Consider the following 23082-nt stretch of genomic DNA (forward strand, 5'->3'; position numbering starts at 1 on the left):
CGAGGTGTGGATTTAGGCTAGGCTACGTATGCAGACCTGTACTGCCTCTCCTACTAATGACATAACGTATTTGAAAGTAAAATGGGATGCTAAAGATCTTTGCACAAGTTATGCTCATCCTTTATACGCGTTTATGTATATGCTAATCTGTGGTGCTATTTGAACATTGATCGACTGTCTGTGATAGACTTTGACAGAGACGAAGTAAGAAATGTCCAAAAAAATTCAGATGATTTGATGTATGACTGATATACTATAGATAAGTTATGAAACATTTTCCTTCATCTAATCACATCGTTATTCATTTAATTTCTTTGTTCATCCAAGCCATCTCCTAACTCTTATAGTCTAGTTCCTGTACATGGTCTTAATAGCATCAGTTACTGATCATGTAATAGCATCAGTTACTGATCATGTAAACATATATCTCGTGTTTCCTACAGTCATCAGGGTATTAGTATATTCTAGAAAACCTTTGTATTGATTACGGATATTCTGATGTAACACAAGAGATGCTGGGAGGTCGAGACTGATGGGTTCGTTTGGTACACGTCTGCCAATTCCGGGTGGAATGACCCCTTGACTCTCTCCCTCTTGGGGCATAATGCTTACAAGGTAGACACACACACACACACACACACACACACACACACACACACACACACACACACACACACACAACATACACGACCCAATGCTCTATTACTGTTCGAATTCCTATATATTCCTCAGCAAGTCTCTACTTTACAAAGACACACAGATCTTCGCACTTTTTAACCCGTGGTTTCGCCCAGCGGACGTGGCCAACTTCCAGAGCGCTGTATCTTTGGTAAGTCGTTTCTTGGGCATGAGTGGATTTTGTGATGTGATGGATCGATAATGATGGAGAGTCAATATCCAGAACACAGGAGGGATAGTCTAACTCCCATATGCTTTGTTGCAACTGAAATCTTCAACCCAAACACTTATGCTTGGGTCAACTACAATACAAAACCCCAGTAACATGGGCATCAGCTCACTAAGCTGTAAGAGTATGATTGATGCTGATCATATTTCAAACAAATTACTGTCGACCCCGGGACTATAATTACTCCTCAGTGACGAAAGCACACGAGAGGTTGTTTAGAATGCAGGTGCTTGCGTGCTTGTCATATTTGAAACCTCCGTAGACATAAGCAGGCATGAAGGCACGCAGTGCAGACGGATGACAAAAACACTTTCTCTTCTCTTCTTTCTAGGGGCCAAGGGCTAAACTTTGACCACTTACATATGGCTGACTTCGCCTCGGATCCATCATTGTTCATCCACAAGACCTTCAGTAAGACGCAAAAGGTAATTGCAAGCCAGCGTTGGTCCCACGAATACACATCGCACCCTACCATTAAAGACCACACATAAAACGACGATTCATCATTCTTATCAACAGAAAAGATTTTATGATCAACTCAACTGAACTGACGTCTAACATCACGAGCGTCCTTTGCTGTGTATCTACCATTGCTTCTGTGAATAGTGATCTTTCGTCCGATAATGAATCTGCAAATCTTTTTTTACCCAAATTCATCATTTTAAACTTTAAAGGCGACTGGAAACCCATCTCTTACGCCATATTTCTCCTCAAGATCGCTAGAATAAACCCTCGTCTCTTCTAATCGCTCTTAACCCCGATCAGCATGAGTGGCATTGCATCGTATGTGGTTCCAGTGAGAATATAAACCTGGAACTGGGGAGTCTAGGGTACACAAGTGAAAGTTACGCTAACAAAGCACGAGCGGGACCAGACTGAATTTAGGGAGGACTCATATTTATTGTTCTCGTTCATTTCCGGAGGGAAAAGTGCTCATGTGTGTGTGTGATATTTCGCTTTATGCATCAAGTTAAATCAAAACTCATGGTTAGATATACAATTTATGATTTTTGAACTCTCTTATGCTCTAATGTTACATAAACCATTAATACAAGAAATGAAAGTGCAAATGAATTCACAGCCAATGAGGAACAATCGTTAAGTAACAAAGAGGATATTCCTTGGCATTAAAGACGTCGAACAATTGAAAAATTCTCATAGATTACGGTCTACTCATGGTATCTTCTATCATTTCAGCTGAGACAGTTGGGGCAACCGAGATCCTGAAGGCCATCTCATATATATAAAGTTCCCAAGTGCACTTTCGTGTAATAATCACATCACAGGGGAGATACAAGAAAGAAATACAACAGACAGTCACTTGATATACAACGAAGAGACGTAGCTAGACGTCATTTGGTATACCCTAGCCTGAGCCATGTAACAATTTCATCGACTAACTCGTACAGGTGGATGAACATCTGGAATGACTGTGGACCGGTTGCCACGACCAGGATTCGAACCTTTGCGATCGACCCTAAGCGGCCTGTGAATACGTCACTGTCAGAAACTAACCATTACGCAACCAAAATCCGTAAATTGCTCGGTTACTTTACAATTACCTCTTGTAAAGTAAAGAGGTTACAAAAATTGCAGCACGAGATAAGTACTCGTGATGCGGTATAAATATCTTGGGCGTAGCACGACAGGGGCTCACGTTACGATCACTGACCCTGTGTTTCCCCGAGATAAGGACTACACACAGTGGAATAGTGACATTTTTAACCACCATCATATCTGCATTAGACTTAACTTTAAGTTAATAAAATTTATGTAATAATCTATAATATCTCGAGTGTTTGAAAATTTTTATTGCATAATAAGCATATCTTTTATTAACTATTTAAAGATAAAAAGCTTAAAAAAATATTGCAAAACAATTTTTGAATTGTGAAAATCATTTGTAGAAATATTGTGGACATGATCCATGAATTCTTTAGGGGAGGCTTAACTAAATGTTACAGCGGCCCTTGCTTTTGTATGAATAGTGATGAAGGCATTTTAATCAAATTATCTGCAGATAATCTATGTTGTGAATAAATGAAAATAAGGGAAAAGAGTATTTTAGCCACGAGGCACTAACAACTTTGGTAAGGAACTGCTTTTGTTCAGGAACATCAATCTATAATATAATATGAGTGATGTAGCATGATATAGACCACTTGATTTTATTTTACGATATCAATCTTATACGGTGAAAGTGGTGAAGGTTATGAAGATTTGGATATATGTGGGCTTAATAAATGTTAAAATAGGTGAAGAATCAAAAGAATCAATGAAAACCTGACTCGACCTCCCTTTGCAGCAGAAACTTACTTATTTTGGATGTAATTTGAAAAATGATTCGCATGGTCACCATTTGCAATTCATTGTTGGGCATTGCATACATTTGTATATACACAATGATACACGACGTCTTGCAAATGGGGCCTATAGCTATAAGATGCTTTAAAAAATATCAATATCAAGATAACTCTCTGTTGCTGTGGGAACTTGGGCGAGGTTTTCACAGGCGCCAATGATTTTGACAAACGTTTCATCTAGTTATACATTCATTATTCTCTTATTCTCCTGATCCCCATAACCTTCAACAGCACCTCCTTCTGTTGTATTGTAGAACGAAATACAATACTCCAAATCATGACCCGCCATGGTTATTTCATTATCAAAACACTAATCTGCCAGAGCAATTACAATCACTCGATCTAAATTTCTAGTGTTGCGTGGCTACAGAACTACTCTCTTGAAAATGTAGACAACATAAGTAAATATGAAATACTAATACGGAAACGAGAGAATATCTAAATACACACATACTTATACTGGGTGTTTAACTTAAATGAATTGCAAAATACCCAAACATCTTACGACTCACTGTGTCCTCGCAACATTTTTGTCGATACCAGACAGAAGAATATATATATATATATATATATATATATATATATATATATATATATATATATATATATATATATATATATATATATATATATTATATTGTAGACAGTCAGTGCTGAGATACGCTTTTATAAACTATTCGCAGTTGTTACTGTCCTGACAAGTAGGCATCGGTGGGTCAAACACCATTTGTCGACTGTTTTATTTGTTTCCACTTTATCACTGAATTTAATGACACTGACTAAAGAGGAAAATCCTCGTAAACAGTGAAATTCATACAATCTTCAAACTCATACGGGTCGCGGGAAGCTCATAACCATAGCTAGAGTTAAGTGTTTGCCAAATGTTGCGTTAAAACAGTCATTCAGCAATACCCGACCCCAACAGGGATGTTTCGTTCTCCTACCCTTCCCTGTATCAACACAACACTGGCTTATCTTGACGCATTCCACCCATCTCAAGGCAACTCTAACCTGCTTGAAAGATATCCAGCGTGGCGCAAGGGATAACAAACAATGTAGAAAAGAAACCATCGGAAAAATAATAACGTTTGTTCCATAGGTACCAAGCAATCGGTAAAATAAAAACTAAAATAAACAAAACAAAAATTAATAATGAAGCTGTAGCAGTAATTTTGAGTAAATTAGTTTCACTTACTGTAACTAATTTTAGCTGAAAAGATAACATCAGGGATATAGTTGAGGCAATCGTGGCGCGTCTTGTAAATTCACGAGTTACTCCCTCCAAGTGTTGAGTTGAACTGTAGGAGAACGTTAACCTGATGGACTATGTTGACATGCTAGACTTTCAAACAATGCGATGATCATTACCAATTACTGCTCGTCTACTTTCTTCGTTACGGATGCCATAACAGAAAGGACCAAGGACCATATATTCAGCGAAAGCGTGAAAAGTTTTTTAATCATCTTGATCACCAGAGGAAAGCGTTCGAATTTATTAAATGGTGGTATACAAAGGTTTACAAACAGCCTGTAACAGACCGTTGAGTCATTTCGAGACTAGTTGTTGCAGCAGAAGAGATCAGAGACGGAGACCTACCTGGAAACTTAAGGTATACAGAGAAGCAAATAGAGTCAGCCAATAAATTCAAATAAAGCTGAATGTTTGTCTGTTTTTACCATTTCTGTGTTACGTTAATTACTGTAATTGGTAATTCATTTCGTAAGTTAACAGTACATCTGATGAAAAAGTACTTTGCCTTTGCGAAGTGAAACTTTTGTCCACGGGATGGTATCTATCACAAATGATGAAATGAGATTTATCTAATGCTAAATTGTTGCTTAGATCAGTACTGCGTTCAAGATGGGAACGCACAAGTGAATCCTAAAAGATGAGGATTACTTTTTAGATGTAAAATCAAAAGTCCTACCCATGATGCCTAGAATTTTGTTTGCTTTTTTCTTGTTGCATTTATATAATGCTCACTTCGTTGTACGTCAACAGAAATGATCATACCTTAGTCTTTCCCTCATTTACCTTTACAGATCAAGTGAATTCAAATGTAACTTTTCTCCTTTTTTCTGTGGATCTTTAAACCTTGCTCTTATCGATGGGGGTAAGATTTGTTTGCCACGTTTGAGTCTAGTACATCAGATGGTCTATGTCTGGTTACCTCTATAAGCATACAGTTTCTGTAGCAGCTTTATAACACAGTCTTGTGTACCCTGGAAAATTTGATGTCTTGCGGCATATCCCATTACCGTTGTCACTGACGTACATCAGAAATAGAAATATTCCCAAGACTGATCCCTGTAGCACACCACTTGTTACGTGTAACCATTCAGAGAGACTTGGCTGTTAGACACTGCTCAGTGTTTACGTCTAGACAACCAATTTTCTAACCAAAAGTACAACCCCATCTATGTCATGTGTCTCAGGTTTTACTAGTAAACTTTGATATGGAAATTTATCGAATCCTTTCTGCAGTTTAAGCGAATGATATCAACTGCTTTACTCTCATCATATCATAGATGAAATCAAGATTTGCCGGAGTTGAAGGATTACGTTGAAACTCGTGTTGTTGATAGTTTTGTTCAACCTTTTAATGCTTCAATATGTCTCTAATTATAGTTTCCATAAGTTTGCCAACTTCGGACGTCAAGTTAATTGGTCGATGATTTCCGAACAGGAACTTATTATCTAGTCTGAGTATCAGTGTTACATTAGCAAACGTCGAATCGCATGGATCTTTCTCTGTAGCAAGTAGTCACTGAAAAGAGCCGTCATGGGTTTGAATCTTTCAGTTTTGACCTCTTGTGATGTTTTGGGATAATATCTAACAAAACCTGTCATTTTGTTTGCTTCTATTCCGTTTTATTTTGACATTATATCTTGCTTCTCTTAAGTCAGTGTTGCAAAATGTTCTCTGCCACCGTCAATGGAACTTGGGCTGGAACATAGATGTGTCTTCAGTGGGATGTAGTGACATGCATGAAGAAAAAAGAACAATAGAGTTTATTGCCCTCGCTTCAGCCACATGACTAAAACACATACATCTACGCTACGTCTGCAGCGTACGCTTAAAATTGCGTATATGCCTTTGTCAGGTGAAGATATGCCCGATGTAGAAGTCAGAATATCCCCAGAGTGCAGCATTATCAGCAAATGGTCACTGCTAAGTATGTGTGTATCACCATATCAAACTGTATGAACGAAAGTAAACATACCCGTCTTTCACGTTAAGAATACCACCAGATATTCTTATTTACATATATTTCATAGCCTGTGGTCCCTCCCGGTGGACGTGGCCGGCTTCCTTGGCGCCGTGGAAGCTCCAGAAGGGACTATTGGAGAGAAAGAAAGCTAAGGTTAGCAAATATCTTAAACTGAGAGTCCATGTTTCAGGAGTGTGTTCGACGTTCTGTCACACACACACACACACACACACACACGTGCCTCGCTGCTAAAACTGCTAAATGTCGTTCGTGAATTTTGCTCAATCATGAGAGAAAACTTTGAAAATACCGGGGTAACGATTGTAACTTGTCGTGATCCCTGCAAATTTCTCTTTCTGGAATTGTGTCTTGAAGAAGAGTCTCACATCTTCGCACGAAGCAATTTACTATTTCAGAGCCAAAGATAAAGTATTCTAGGTTTCTATCTAATATTAAACGTCATTTACATTTGAATTAATTTGCTTTATAAAAATCATATTAATTTGTGAGAAAAATTTGGGAGGATCATCTATAGTAGAAATAAAAGTATTTTGGCAGACTCTATTTATTGGATGATGAAAACAAGAAAAATGATTGTATTTGATAAAACATATTGGAATCTTATGACAAAACTCATCAAAATCCTTAATAAAATAGAATAACGCATTTGAACGTATCATCATTGTTAATATAATCATTTCTTTATATAACTTCTCATCTCATTGATTTCCTGTTTTTGCTTGTTTTTAGGTAGGAGGATTTTTAATGTTTTAATGAATCGGGAATTATCTTTTCACAACATATTTCTCCGTCGTCAGTCATGGTTTTTGTATCAAAACTGGAGTCGTCATGTTCCACGTCCAGGCCGCTATAATGCATGAAAATTTTTGCCACATAAAATCGGCTTTCCGGTATCTTTAACTAATTTGCTTACGTCAGTGAACGAATCATTTTGGATATTATTTAATCAGTTTATTGTAGGTCTTATCTAGATAACACATTTATCAAAGCCAATCAACTTTTCGAGTACTTCTCATTTCATTCCCTCATTCGTAGACCGAAACTCCAGCACGGGTAAAAGTGAAACACTGAATATCTTGTGGTGAAAGGAACAGACTGATTTGTTTTTCGTGACAATATGATAGGAAAAGCCATCGAATTCTTCTACAGCAAGTTCATGGCCTGTTCATCTCATGCTTGAACTTTGGAAGCGGTTTAGTCTTGCTAAACGAATCAGTGAACCTGAAACTGTGTTAAATCAGAAGCTATTTTGAATTGTTTACCTCAGTCAGACCAGGGCGTTAGCTAAACCAAACACAGTAAAGGCGATAATTGTCATTTATCACCCAAACCTTCTCTAAACCCTTCATTGTAAAGAAGTCAAAAACATAAGTGAAATTGTTATTACTATTAAAGAGAAGCTTTGCTAACACTAGTCACGAATGAAGGGAAACGTATGGTCAAAATCTCAGACTCGCTGAGCAGAACTTATTGATTTAAAAGAAATGATTATCTGCCTCACAATCTCCACTCCCCCATCCCTCCTCCACACACACACACACACACACACACACACACACAGGCCTCTTGTAGTCACTTACCAGCAGATTTCTATATATTTCTATGCACATTCTTTCTATATTCAATTTTGAGTAGTTTTGTAGTCTTCCATACAATTTGTTCACAAGTTCAAATAGGTTGACTAAAATGAATTTTGTTAGTTATCATCACACGTGTGTGTGTGTGTGTGTGTGTGTGTGTGTGTGTGTGGATACATATGTATGCATTTGAATGGATTGCTATGCACTTAGTTAAGTGTGAATTAAGGTCAAGAAAAGCGAACGAAGCAAATCTGGGAAAAATGCAGAGATCGACGAATCATTTGTAGAAATAGCGAAACTTAAGAAATGTAAAGTGAGAGTTATATCTTATTGATGAGAATATCAACATTTCGTTCAATATTGGTAAAAATATAGAAATTTAAATAAAAGTCCTTATAGAGATGCTGGACATATACAATGAGGACACTAGAATACTCAGATATGAAACACATAGCAATACCAATATATATCGTGATATATATCGTAATATATATCGTAATATATATCGTAATATAAATCTTTGTTTCTTATTACTATCATGAATAGAAAATCATAAAGATCATACATGGTGGGGAGGAGCCTTCTACTTTACTATCATGTCTTCATCTACGGTGTGGAGAAGACTTGTGCTTTACTATCACGTCACCATATATACGTAGATTAGAAAGCTGAGATACTATTCGTCAGCAGATGATCTCGTCATAGATCATCAAGTTCACTGTCATAAAGCTTTCCCATTTGTTCTTCCTACAGTTGAAGCGGCATGCTCGAGAGCATGCAACAGTCTTCCCCCGCCTCAACAGAATGGACGAGTCCAGGTATAAAAACCTCCGGTGAGGCGATCAAGGTCACATTGTGTACCATGCCAAGGTGATCGCAGGGTCTGACCATGGCTGGGGTGAAGGTAAGATAGTCGTGAGTTTAAGCCGTGTCATCTAATGTATCATATCACGAGTGTATATAGAAAATAAAGCAACGTAAATATTGGGAAAGTTTGACTACAGTGAAAGACGTATTTACTCCTGCTATTGGATTATTTTTTGAAGTTTCCACTTCAACATGTGAGTTAAGTTTATGAAGTTGTTGATAACGCCTTTGACCCCAGCGGTACTGACGCTCACTGTCGTCCAAGATTACAGTTCGAGTTACATTATTTTTGCGTATTTAAATCAACTTATCATACTGTCAATAATACTAGGGTGTCATATGATGTGTGGCATACTGTCATGCGTTCCCATAAACTCTTAAGTTGCCATATATATATTCAGCAAGTAGCATTAAAACCTTTAAGTTGCCACGATGGAGTTCAATGTTTTCATAGAACTTCAGGCTGCCATACACCCAAGTTGTTGTCCGTTTCCAAGTTGTCATAAACGACTAAGTTGCCATGAATAGTCAACTTCTCATGACCCTGTTAAGTTATTATTGTATATTTTTCATTGCCATTCTCCATTAACTCGTCACAAACCTCGTATATTTTTTTTCACGTACTTTTATGATGTCATTTACAGTTTGTCATAATTTTTCAAATTATTGTTCATTCATGTTTACAGATATTGTCAGACTGTTAAGCTGTCACGTGTGTCAGTGTCATGGGCGTATGTGTTCTCTGTCATAAACTGTCCAAAGTCATACACTTCCGAGTGCCAGAAAACCTTTGAACTGTCATACATTTTTAGAATGTCATAAACTGCAAGTCATATCCTTTCATGTTGTAAATTGTTACGTATTCTCAATACTTGTCGTTAACTACCCTCGTTAGTGCTGTTATGATTGGTTGGTAATTTGAGGTATAGCCCTATCAACTACCGGGGGTCATTAATGGCCATAACAGGTTAGTACCACCAATAGAACAATTACACCTTCAGGTGTTCAGAATAATCTTTCGAACATGCACGAGATAAGTGTTCATAATTGGTAGTTAACTTATGATACGTTAATGGAGCACTTTTTTTAAGTTGATACAAGTCAGTACCTTAAGCTTGTGAAGAGTCTATCAGCAGGGAAGGGAATGTTGCATGAATAATGAAGTTTTGAGTAAATACATTTGCCATGCCATAGTGCATGAACAATGCCTGATCACTTGCAAAAGTCCCTAACACAGAGGTACACGTTACAGTACACAGAATCACAGTGGATATCCAATCAACACCATTTCACTATCGCAGAATCACTGATCGACACTGTGTTCGATTCTGTACTATTTTCTGAAGTTCGACTTCAAGGTATATATAAAAGTGGATCCTATAAGGACACACTTAAACCTTGTGAGGATTACTGGCAGAGTAACTATAGACGAAGGAAAGTATGTAAGATGATCCTAGGATATGTGGGATGTTGGTGAAGCAGGAAATATGAGAGAAGGGGGTGATTAGGTCTCGCTGTGAGGTGGGGCAAAGCACGTAGCACCCACCAGAGATAGAGAGAGAGAGAGAGAGAGACCATGACAATCCACTGAAGCAACTGACTGTCGCTTTCTCAAGTTGGTCATCACAGTGGCCACTTTTAAGTTCCGACGCGCACACAATGTAACGTGAACACGTTCCATGACCAAGCATCGTCTTCGATCTACTGTTATCATCATATCGTGAAGCTATAAACTGAAGGAGCAGCTTAACGCCGTAAGAAATTATTAGAGAAACGCGAAGACACAAGGCATATAAATGGGCATAAGGAGAGGGAGAACTACTGATGTAAGTGAACGAAAAACAAAAGAATATAGAGAAATGAGAATCACTATCTAAATCATAGGTTTCTAAACTTTCTGATGTCCGTTCCACTAACCTGTATTTTCTCCATTTAACATACAGTCTTATATCTAAAACTCTCAGATTAATATGATAAGATATTCCGAATTTCACAAAATATCACAATAATAGCATTCCTTATCATGGATGAATATTTTCAATATACGTCATCCATCAGTCCTTAACGTAAAGAGTCGTCGGATTACTTTTTTTTATTTACGATTGCAACTTTCTGACATCTACACCACGATTCATGTAGCAACCCTCCCATTACCATGTCAGCAATGCAAAGAAATAATGATAATGATAATGATAATGAGGAATGATTTGATGATGATCGTGTAATTGTGATAAAAGTACTACTACTACTACTACTACTACTATTACTGCTACTACTACTACTACTACTGCTGCTATTACTGCTACTACTACTACTGCTATTACTGCTACTACTACTACTACTGCTGCTGCTGCTACTACTACTACTACTACTACTGCTACTACTACTACTACTACTGCTGCTGCTGCTACTACTACTACTACTACTACTACTGCTACTACTACTACTACTACTACTACTACTACTACTATTACTACTATTACTACTACTACTACTACTACTACTATTACTGCTACTAGTACTACTTCTACTACTGAAGGTAATGATGATGATAACGATGACTAAAATGATATAATGATGATAATAATATAATAACAATAATAATAATCATTATTATAATAATGATATGATGATAAATGATTAGAAACCTTCCCACGGAGCACTGACATTACAAAGTGAAACCAGTATAAGTTTTCTACACGTTTTTCTTGACGTCACGGAAATCAACAGAGACGAAAGCTGGTCGAGCAACGAGACTCAGATGTTCATTTCATACATTAATTCTATTTATATAATCAATTGACAATATCTCCCCTTTGTGGTTGTTCGAGTCTCGAATGATTCATTTGCAATATGATCCAGTAATTCATTGCTCGAGAAAACCGATTCAATTATCATTTAAAAGACATTTTACAAATTATATACAGACTTGATAGACTCATACAACTGTTAAACTGTCTTTAAAAAACGTTAAAGATTAAGATTAAAGTTGTGTTCCGCATCATTGCTTTAATGAATTTTCCTGGAATCTTTACAAAACATTAAAACGAATATGATTCTGTTGATGGGAACTAAATAAACACTTCTAAGTTCTTACACTTAAGGAAACTGCAAAGTATACTTACGAATTATCATCTTTATGATTCTGATCCAATAATGTCATGTCTGGGCATCAACAATACAGAAATCTTACCATCAGTTTAAGCAGAGTTTGAAATATTATTCGTAAGCAATGTCATGAATTATATTAGAAATGAATATAACTGATGAATAATCAATAGATATACATAAAGTCATGGGCGTAAACGGCGTCATAACGGAGGAATATACGCAGATATGCGTAGAATCGTAGCAATTTATGAGGGGTTATTGGCCCAGGCATTTTACAGTCAAGCGACAGAAGTGTTCACATGATGATGCTGTAGTCTGATCGGAATACCTGCACGAGGGGAAATGACTCGGGGGAATATATTCTTCTGGCGTTCCCACAGTCACGGTCGCGGAGGAACGTGCGACGAGGCGTTTCTCCTGTGTGAAGCCAAGGGTTGCCGACGCACGTCCGAACGCGCCAAACGCTGTTGTACTGCGCGTAGTTGTGTGTATGGCATTGATGTGTAAGCTCAGCTGGGCAGGCCCAAGGGACGGACGAACAGGAGAGAGAGAGAGAGAGAGAGAGAGAGAGAGAGAGAGAGAGAGAGAGAGAGAGAGAGAGAGAGAGAGAGAGAGAGTAATGGCCTCCTACAACACCAACAAAACAGCCGACTTCCGTCGGTAATCGAGTTATTCCGTCGTAAGTGGAGCTTGACGTCAGCAGGGGTGAAGGATGAAGCAGAGTGAGATGAACTATAGGAAACACTGATGAATAAAAATGAATAAGAATGACTGAAGTGGAGAAGGTCACTGAAGACTTGTGAAATATATAAGCTTAATAGATTTATACGGTCGAATTTAAGCGTCGTTGTATTGCAGGTATTGCACCAAAATGATTGAAACCTGCGTATCTGATGATCGAGTTTGTATTATGGTCTATTTCAAGGCTAAGTATTCATTTAAGTGTACCACTTGTAGGATTAAGATGTTGTACTACTATGAGGATTAAGATAATGTATCATTATGAGGATTAAGATAGAGAACCGCTGGTAGGATTAAGATATTTAAAAAAAAAGATAATACAAAAATATCGAACCATGAAAGGTAAGACTTTACGAAAGCTTAGTGATATATGAATGACAACACTTTATATACTTTTTCAACTTTGTAAGTTTGATTCAGATATATTCGGTTCTTTTACCGCTTAATCATGACCTTTTTGTGCTTATACTATACGTTTATGATGTTCTTTTTTCTTCTCTTTCACAGGTTTTTGCCACAGCTTTACTACTGCCTGCAGCTTCTTGAAGCCGAAGCCACAAACTACGGAGACCGCATCTTACCTGAAGCCGCCAAAGCTGATGATCAAGACAATAGCGAACGTGACGGATCATCGAACTTGGATGAAGGTGTTGAGGAGCAGCTCACGGAGGCTTTAAGTTCCTCCCCAGGGAGCCACTCCCTCGGTGACACATGGAGAAAGTTATCACCCAATGACGGTTCTCCTGTCTTGGCAGCCTATGATACTGGTCGCGTCCGTCCCCAAATTAAGGGTTCGGTGTCACGAGGTATTCAAACGGGTCACGTGGGAAATAGACCAAGACATTCACTTTCTCGGTATGAAAGGAGAGAACAGGAGGCCAAACATTCATATCAAGATGAAAGCAGAAGCAGGCGAGACCCACCTCCTCTGTTATGGAGGAATGGGAGTGTGACTAGGCAAGCACGGGCAAATTCAAGTACAGAATATCATATTTCCAGTCCACAGACCAGTCATTCCGAGGGCTCCTCTCTTGCTTCGATAACGCCTCCCCCAGGAAACACAGCAAAGGCGGGGGCAAGTAAGGACTACGATGTGTTTGTGTTTGGTGACGACGATGAACTGTCGGCAGGAGAAACTCAGGAACATATAAACGACCATTGGTCGTATGAGTACGAAGACGAACCAAATCATGGAGCTGAGCAGGATACTGCTGAGTTGGAAAGTGTTCATGACCTCAGCAAAACCAACGTGATAGAAAGCAGCGGAAACACCGTGCGGGAGGAGGGTCAAGGCGGCGTAGGAAGTAGTACGCAGCGTTTCAAAGCCCGTCACAGGCCTACCATCCAGATAACTCAACGAGAACAAAGACTGAGGAATCTACGTGAAGACAGTCACCATAGGCAGCCAAGCTTCGCCAGTGGAAACAGAAATACTACTTGGAAACAGACGGAAGGCACGAGACATACCAATGAAGCGGAACAAGATCTCAAGACAAATCGGTCTTTCACGCTATACAAGATTCCGCAAAGGAGTAAGAGTGTAATTGAGCAATTAGGTCCTCAGTCAGATGACCATGACAACGCTCTTTTACCTGACACCAACGACGAGATAGAAAGTTTGTCCACCTCAACCATGTCCGCTCAGGTAAAAGAATTTGACGCACTGCCCACAAAAAACACTATACATCAAGTGAAAACTCCATCGTCCGTCCGATCAACACCTTCCTTTACCACAGAAACAGCCGTGCGTGAACCGGACATTGTAGAGGCAAAGAATCGTGGGACCAGCAACACCGTAGGAAAATTTATCGCTCCTCAAGTAGAATTTAGCGTCGTTGAATTAAAGAACATCGTGGATCCGTTATCTTCGCACAGAATTGAAAGTTGGTTCGTAAATACAACGAACAATGTTGGATACATATCGGATGCCACGGACGACGAAGAATATAAGATTTATGAACCTTTCACCCTTCCTTCTGCACCAAGTAGTGAAAGTCCAGCTGTAAATGTGGATGATAACGAGCGACCGCCGGCAGCCAGCCAAGCAAGACAACTTATCAAAGAAAACGAACTTCAGCAACTCATGAGAGAAAATCTCGACTTTACTGGATACTGGCATGCACAGGCAGGTGACCCTCACCTGGAAGACTACTTGCAAGATCGAAAAATCAGTCGAACTGCTCAAGTGGTTCGTCCTAAAGATAATGTTATTGATCAGCATATCTTCGAATCTGCACAAGACATAATAGAAAAATCAGCTCGGGAGGAATGGGGGACAAGTGAGTTGAAAATCAAGTAAAACTTTATTCATATGATAGTATATTGAAATTATACATTACCTTGAGAGACTTGTTGTTTACAGGAAGATCAACTTTGTATTTGGAGACGTAAACGAAAGTGGTTGTGACAATACAGATTGAAAAATTCGCTCTAAAGCATAAGAAATCTTCTCAACTTAAAGTAACATGATCACGTCAGATCTCATATTTTCACTTTTGAGACAAGATCAGGTCATCCCGGCGCTTAGAAAGTTATATGAAATGTCAAAAGCCTCAATTTTACAACTATGATACGATGGGTGTATAGAAACGTGACTGAAATTCTCTCAGTAAATGCATGTGTGAGTGTGGAGGAAAGTTGGAGACCCGCGGGTCTGCATTTGTTCATGAACTTCCTCCCTTCTGGATGCAGACCGTAGCAAATGAAATACAACATAGATAAAAAAAATATCTAAATGACTTAATCCATCAAAATGATAATGCTTTGTCAACTAACTGAGGCTTATTTCTAATCAACTTTAATTAGAGAAAATGAAAAAAAAAATGATTTAGCACTGATTAGTTTATGGCATGTGTTTACTAAACCTACATATGGGAAACATGTAGACACTGATCCTGTATATGTAAGGAGTTCTACTAAACCTACGCACGAGTGTCGCTTATAGGATATATCTAATTCAATGCCAGAGGCCTGAGTATAATCAACATTTCTAATTCAATCTCGGGTATCTGAGAATGAGAATTTGCCTCATGAAATGTTTATCTAATTCAGTTTACAAAATATCCCAAAACAGGTGAGGGAGTGTTATGTATGTATTCTTCTTACCAACGACATATAGACAGACAGGTACATAGATAAAATTAGATAGAATTCTTATCTGTGTAGTTACATGAACGATTTTGGAGATACGACGGATAGAGGGGTTAACACATAAACAGACAGAGACTTGTAGATGAAATAAAGACATTTATATGACATTCTTTGCATCCATATCTTGAATATGTTTCAGAGTCGCTTGGGACAGTACGACCTGTGTTTACCCCGGTTGACGGAGGAGGAGCCGTCACAGTTAAGGGCGTCACAGCTTTGGGCGTCACACCTCAGACAGTCATAGCGAAAGCCATCACAAACGAGGCCATTACAACTGCGATCGTCACACCATGGGATGTTACACCTGAGGGTGGTATAGCTCGGACCGTTACAGATGAGCCCAGCACAGGTGATGGCGTCACCCACAGCGTAATCAGTAAGCCAAACTGGGTCTCGTCACCTGCTCACACCCCAAGTAAGTCACATGCAGTCAAGTGAATGTTGATTATATAACTCTGATTCGCCATCTTAAAGAATTTTCATTATAACATAAACACTATATATAGAAAGTGATATACAAAGCTCTATATATTAATTATATCGATATCTTGTTAAATGAAAGATATAGATATCACTAAAGTATATATGATTAACATTCTTATTTTGTTTGATTCGTATAAGTAATTTCTAACATTTCTTCCTCTGTGTTAGGTACGTCCTTCTCGTATTTCAACTTTAGGGGACCCCAAATCAAACCGACCCCTGTGGAAGGTGAGTCGAAGCTCCTAAACAAGATGTCTTAATTCTTCAAATTGTTAAGGATGATGTATGTCTTCACATTTTCAGAGTGATGTACGGTGTTTGAACCCCTTGAAGACGGTTTCATATCACTTTAAGTAACAGTCTTGAGTTTTGCCATTCTTATTATTATCATTATTATTGTTATCATCATTATTATCATCATTATTATTATTATTATCATTATTATTATTATTATTATTATTATCATTTCATTGCTACTTTGATGATAATTTGCATCATCATCTTCATTGATAACATGTTAATGATGAAACTGATTATAGAAGTGATCAAAACAATAATCAATATATCATCAAAATGATCGGAGTAGAATAAGATCAGCTTTTTATCTTTCAGAGAAATATGAAAGTTCCTTTCATAAAACGAGCAATGATCCATAGACCGGCAATCATTTTAAGTAAATATCTCTGATTGATCATATATGTACAGCTACACTGATCTTCGCATTTTCAGTCTCTGGGCAGGCATATCACAAATGTAATAGAAATATTACAGATATAATAGAAATCTATAATGCATTAATTTCTTCTTAATATTTTTACTGTCATATATCTTCTTCCTTTGAAGCTACTGGAGACGTGGCTAGATCGTCTCGCTTTGATGGTCATTTTCCTCACACTTCGACTGCCCAGTCTTTCTTCCCAACGATCGCGCCGCTGGACTCGAACTGGGAACTTATCCCTGAGGAAATAAGCCACAATAACCCAGACGTGGCAGACAAGGGCGAAGATCAACTACTCAGGGGGTACCTGCTAGACCGGGAAAGCCATCGCTTTGCAACTCAAAATTCGAATTCTGATTCAAGGGGCAAAGAGTTGGTGCCGCACGGCGATCGCGTTTTGCTTGAAAGCGATAACGCTGGTCAGCGTAACCCCCATGGGCGTAATGATGGCCTCGGAGGAAAGGAGCAAGAGGGAAAAGAAGATATCTCAGACTACTGGGACAATTCTTTCTTCGAGGATTTCGATGATTTTCTCAAGGAACATGGAATTAACGATGACGCGTTCGGGAAACCTGAACCCAGCAAGAGCCGCCTCAGACCCTCTGGGAAAACGAAAGAAGACGAATTGTTCTCTGAAAGTAATGTGAACACAGATAGTCGGAGAGATCTTTCAAATCAAGCTGGTCACCTGAGAAATCACGAGAACCAAAGTCAGCAACAGAAGAATCGGAATCAAATCCCGCAACAACATAACCAAGCAAATCGAAGACCTCAGCAACAAGTCCAACCATTCGATGGAGTACAGTCACTTGAAGAGCTAAGAGGGTTTCCAGTATTGAATCGTGGAACAACCCGAGATAGACGCCCAAATCAAGGCCCACCTCGAGACATACACCCGAATCAAGGCCCACCACGAGACATACATCTGAATCAAGGCCCACCACGAGATATACATTCAAATCAAGGCCCACCACGAGACATACATCCGAATCAAAGCCCACCACGAGACATACATCCACATCAAGGCCCACCTCGAGACATACACCCGAATCAAGGCCCACCACGAGACATACATCTGAATCAAGGCCCACCACGAGACATACATCCGAATCAAGGCCCACCACGAGACATACATCTGAATCAAGGCCCACCACGGGACATACATCTGAATCAAGGCCCACCACGGGACATACACCCGAATCAAGGCCCACCACGAGACATACATCTGAATCAAGGCCCACTACGAGACATACATACGAATCAAGGCCCACCACGAGACATACATACGAATCAAGGCCCACCACGAGACATACATACGAATCAAGGCCCACCGCAAAGTATAATCCCGAATCAAGTTCCAGCACGAGATATAAACATAAATCATGGCCCATTCCAAAATATTCAAACAAATCAAGGCCCACTGTTGAACAAACACCAGAACCAAGGCACACTGCGGGATACACGCCAGTATCAAGGCCTAACACACGAAATATCTCCAACTCAAGGGTCCTTGAGGGACTCACAGCAGACTCAAGTCCAACTAAGGGAGGTTCGACTGACTGATGTGCCATTGCAGGGCACACGTCCGAATCACGGATCATTGCGAGACGTACACCTGATTCAGCCATCACTTCCGAGGGGAGAGGAAAATTCTTTCCCCCAGCAAACAATTGCCAATGAAGTACTTGATCATGGTGTAGACTTCACACAGGGGAGAGGCCCTCCTTCGGAATCCCAGCTTCCGAGAGAATTACCTCATCTTGGTGTAGAATTCACACAGGAGAGAAGACCTCCCGAAAGATTCCAGCTCAGTGGATCACGCCAAGAGAATCCTGATGAAATACATGGTCATGTTGATGAAAGATTGAAGGTTAGGAATCACCGGCCTCCTGTCCCTCCGTCACATGTTTTTCACGACGACCAGATACATGGGAAGGATCTTCCTTTCCCACCCGTCTTGAAGTCTTTCCCTCCTATCTCTCAGCCAAAAGAGGTACAACCACAGTCTCTGTCTCTTTCTCCCCCACTTTTGTTTGAGACTAACGTGCTCACTCGACCTCATCCTCTTCCTCGTCCTCTGCACCTCAACCAACGGGAGTCGTCCTTTTCAGACAACGTACTTCAGGAGGATCACTTACCAGGTACGCCGTTTCCGCTACCTCAGTTCTCACCTCCACGGCCACCTCAGTTTCACTCAACAGTGAAAACACAATCCCTTGTGGTTCCTCATTCGCTCGTTCATCCCCAGTCACCTCCTCCTCATGACCTCCCTGTGCCTCCTCCTGCTGCAGCTGCTAGTTCCCAAGTTTTCAATTCATCCCACCCGAGCTATGTGCTAGATGGCGTTCGCGAAGCTAATACCATAAGAGACACACGTAACATTCCAGGGATCCCTGGCGTCTCTGTGGAAGATAATGATTTCAAGATGGTGTCTGAGATTGGGGCTGAAAACCGTCCCTTTGTCGATGTTGATGATCTTCAAGGCTTATCAAATTTAGAGCTTCGGAAGAAACCTGGCAATACACCGAAAGCTGATGACAAGCCAAACAATTCACTTCCACAGCTAAAAGCTCAACACCAACAGTTAACAACACATTTAGAACCAGACGTACCCTCTTCGCTGCCCACCCTAGTGCCTCCTCTTCAAAGACCTCTGTCGAAACCGACACCCCGGCCGACATCACCCTCTGGATCCTCTCCCTCTTCCAGGAGTCCACCTTCTCATCCTCCCTTCTCAGGCGGAGGTAAATTCCGGGGGACTCGACCACGAGTTCCGCATGACCCTTCGGGAAGTACTCGAAGACCTGTACCTTCACCTCAAGTCGTCATAAACGACGTCCTCATCGGGTCCGCAGGACACCCTCCAGCAGACACCAGCATACCTAGCGGCACAGTCACAACACTCTCGCCAGGGAACACATTCCAGCGGAATCCAGGCAACGGGGTCATCAATGTTCCTGGAAAGCTTCACAGTAATAGACAAACGATTCATCACTTTGTGGAACGTCCTGTCATCCGAGAGAATGGAGGAAATCGAATTAGAAATGATAATAAAAGACCTCCTGGTCACCAAGAGAACACGATTCCTATTAGCAACCAAGAAATCAGGAGACCTGTTGCCATTAACCCGATTAACAGGCCTTTGAATTTCTTTGGCAATGATGGCAGTGGAAGACCACTAAATAGGAAACCGGATATAGCGCCACACATCTCCCAAGGACTCAGTCACGACGAGCTAACAACCGGCCAAAGGATAAACAAGCCACAACATCATCACTTATTCACAGGACCCCCGATTGAACACCTCAGACCACCACCCGCTATATTTAGTACGAAAGAAAATCAAGATCCGCTAAGAATACAGTCGTATCAACATGATGGGAATGACAATGCATCAGGAGAAAGCTCACTTTTTGCAAAAGAAAATGAAAATTCAATCCAGAATGCTCAAGATGGCAGATTCGTGGCAGGACATCAACACTCACAGAACAGTTTGCGGTCACATGGCTTCCAGCACTTTAATTCTCCGCTGCGTCATCTTGGCTCACCACAGCACAGTAACAGGCCTGCTTTCCCTCCACCTGCACTTCCTCTCAAGCGACCACGGCTGTCACCACCACCGCCACCACGTCCGAAACCTAATGGTTTTCATCTTCACTCTCCACCACCTCATCACCGCCGTCCAAAGGTCCATCCTCCAGTGAGGATACCTCCCTCTACTCCTCTGCCTCTCCAGATATCCTCAAGTAAACCTCGGCCTCACCCTAGCCACATACGGAATCAGAGAAGACCTCCTGTTCCTCAGCCGATTAGAATAAACCACCATCAACCTCAGCCAGGCACTTTGGACAAGAATCAGCCTCCACACATCAGACAACCTCCTCCTGACCATCCTTCTTCAACCGGTAGTATCAACAGTCACTTCAACAACATCTCTCCATTTGACAACAAATTTGAGTCCGGCGAATCCCATACACGGGAGAGTTTTCGCTTCCCATCAGGTAACGAGATCGAAAATGACTTCAAGCCAATGAACGATGTTTCTCAGCCCCTTCCTGGAGCGCAGGGGCCACAGGAACCCCGGATGTCAGAGAGCTTCGCAAAGATGATGAAGGACGTTCGCTTTGGAGTGAATGGAGAGCTACTGGACATCTGGATCCCTATCGTAACCAAGATCAGTGAGTATCCCGACACACGCTGAGGTATGGCATAATAGATCAATCGACTCGTCTTCTGTAGTTGTGACTTTGTAAGTTCTATAATCATACTCCCTCAGTCTTTACACCCCTGTCTTCGTTTCACCAGACATTACAACAGTTGTATCTTCTCATCCAGCACAAACTGCAGTTATCTACTACTTTTCGTTTTGAGAAGCCCAGATGTTAATCTCTTGTTATGGTCATTTTGACAGCCATCCCCCATGAAACAAGAAATTCAGGCATCTTTCCTTGTTAGTTCTCTCTCTCTCAAAAAAGAATCCTAACAACTAGAAATGTTGTAACTGATACAAAGACCATTTTAAAAGATGAAGAGTACAATGAAAGTTCATTTAAAAGCCACAGGTCTTATAAAGAACTTACTTTGCAGGCAATGGCCCATTACAACCCCAGTCCTCATCACCAATACCATCGCACACAAGTTACCATACCACCACCGTCGCTGAAGTCTTGGACGTCAGAGACGACTTCCCTGACCACACCGACTCTAGAGACGACTTCAACCACGATATCGATGCGGACGACCTGCATATACAGTCTTCTTCACCCTTGCAAAGTGGAAGTCCCAGTGGTTCAAGCGATATGAGTGCAGAAGAGACTAGATTCACCAGTCAGGAACACTTTCTTCCTGGCTCGGTCCGTGGTCACACTGCGGTGCCCAGTTTCTATAAAGGCCCACGATTTAATGTTGCTGATTTCCCAGTTGTGAAAACTGTCACCACGGAAAACAAATAGCACAATAGGGTGGGCAAGGGAATCAAATTATCTGTAGTTTATATAAAAAAAAATGGGTGTATTTTTGATACTCATATTATCAGTGACGAAAACGTAAACTTCTAAGTCATTGCTGATATATGCAGGCATAAGAATCAGCAATGGCTGAGGCAGATTACTTTACTTAGTTCATATGTATTTAAGAAGTGATCTTGGGAAACCTCTCGTGCATTAAGGAAGGCTGCTTGCTACCCGAGGTACTGTTAGAGCGGCAGAGCTGTGATAGGTTGTGAGAAGATGTGTTACATCAAAATATATATAGATTCTATTCTCAGTCATGTTATGTAACGTTCCTGTGTTATGCAGAGCATAGTCTCAACATCGCTGCCGAAGTATATAGTTCATTATATATCATAGGGCTGGGATGGGGAAGACTGGAGGCAGACTGTGTCCACATACATCATAAATCTTGTCCTACGTATTACCTTTCAGAACATTTCAGAACTGTACATTTGCCATTTTTTTTAGAGAAGTACCGTATATGTATTTTTAATAAACAATCGTCAGAATCACTGGCTTTGCATTTGAAATATCTCAATGCAGAAAACTGTTCATGACTATCCATCTGTACATCTGATTATCATTATTGTTTCCACAAACACCAATGATCACATTCTATTTCATATATTACGGAATCAGAAAAGAAACAATTTTCCTCATATATATATATATATATATATATATATATATATATATATATATATATATATATATATATATATATATATATATATATATATATATATATATATATATATATATATATATATATATATATATATATATATATATATATAAAGAAGCCTTTGAATGTAAATATTCTTCCATTTGTTTATCGTGTACGAGATAAAGCTGTCATTCAAATTTACTCCAACTGGATGATAAATTTTACATATTTTGTTCCACAATGAGAATAATGCTCTCAGGGACTCTACAG

At 39.9% G+C, this 23082-nt stretch overlaps 2 protein-coding genes across 2 annotated transcripts in view; one reads left to right on the top strand and one right to left on the bottom strand.

The window, feature by feature from the left end:
- Positions 1-4556, bottom strand: part of LOC139759772 (armadillo repeat-containing protein 1-like) — a 49965-nt gene extending 45409 nt beyond the window's left edge. The window contains exon 1 of the mRNA XM_071682222.1: positions 4466-4556. The gene's annotated coding sequence lies outside the window, so the exon portion shown is untranslated. The remainder of the gene's footprint in view (positions 1-4465) is intronic.
- A 1806-nt stretch (positions 4557-6362) lies between these two features.
- Positions 6363-22772, top strand: LOC139759710 (uncharacterized). Its single transcript, XM_071682105.1, has 8 exons — positions 6363-6447; positions 6551-6636; positions 8838-8917; positions 13311-15082; positions 16093-16368; positions 16605-16664; positions 17280-21332; positions 21742-22772. The coding sequence occupies exons 1-8, from the start codon at positions 6363-6365 to the stop codon at positions 22104-22106; spliced, it is 6777 nt and encodes a 2258-aa protein (XP_071538206.1). The 3' UTR covers positions 22107-22772.
- The last annotated feature ends 310 nt before the right edge of the window (positions 22773-23082 follow it).

This window comes from Panulirus ornatus, chromosome 34 (genome assembly GCF_036320965.1).
Source record: "Panulirus ornatus isolate Po-2019 chromosome 34, ASM3632096v1, whole genome shotgun sequence".
Classification (NCBI taxonomy): Eukaryota; Metazoa; Arthropoda; class Malacostraca; order Decapoda; family Palinuridae; genus Panulirus; species Panulirus ornatus.

Coding starts and splice junctions, on each gene's coding strand:
- LOC139759710 (XM_071682105.1), top strand. CDS start 6,363: ATGCCTTTGTCAGGTGAAGATATGCCCGATGTAGAAGTCAGAATATCC. Junction 16,665..17,279: donor CAAACCGACCCCTGTGGAAG/GTGAGTCGAAGC, acceptor CTTCCTTTGAAG/CTACTGGAGACGTGGCTAGA. Junction 21,333..21,741: donor CCCTATCGTAACCAAGATCA/GTGAGTATCCCG, acceptor CTTACTTTGCAG/GCAATGGCCCATTACAACCC.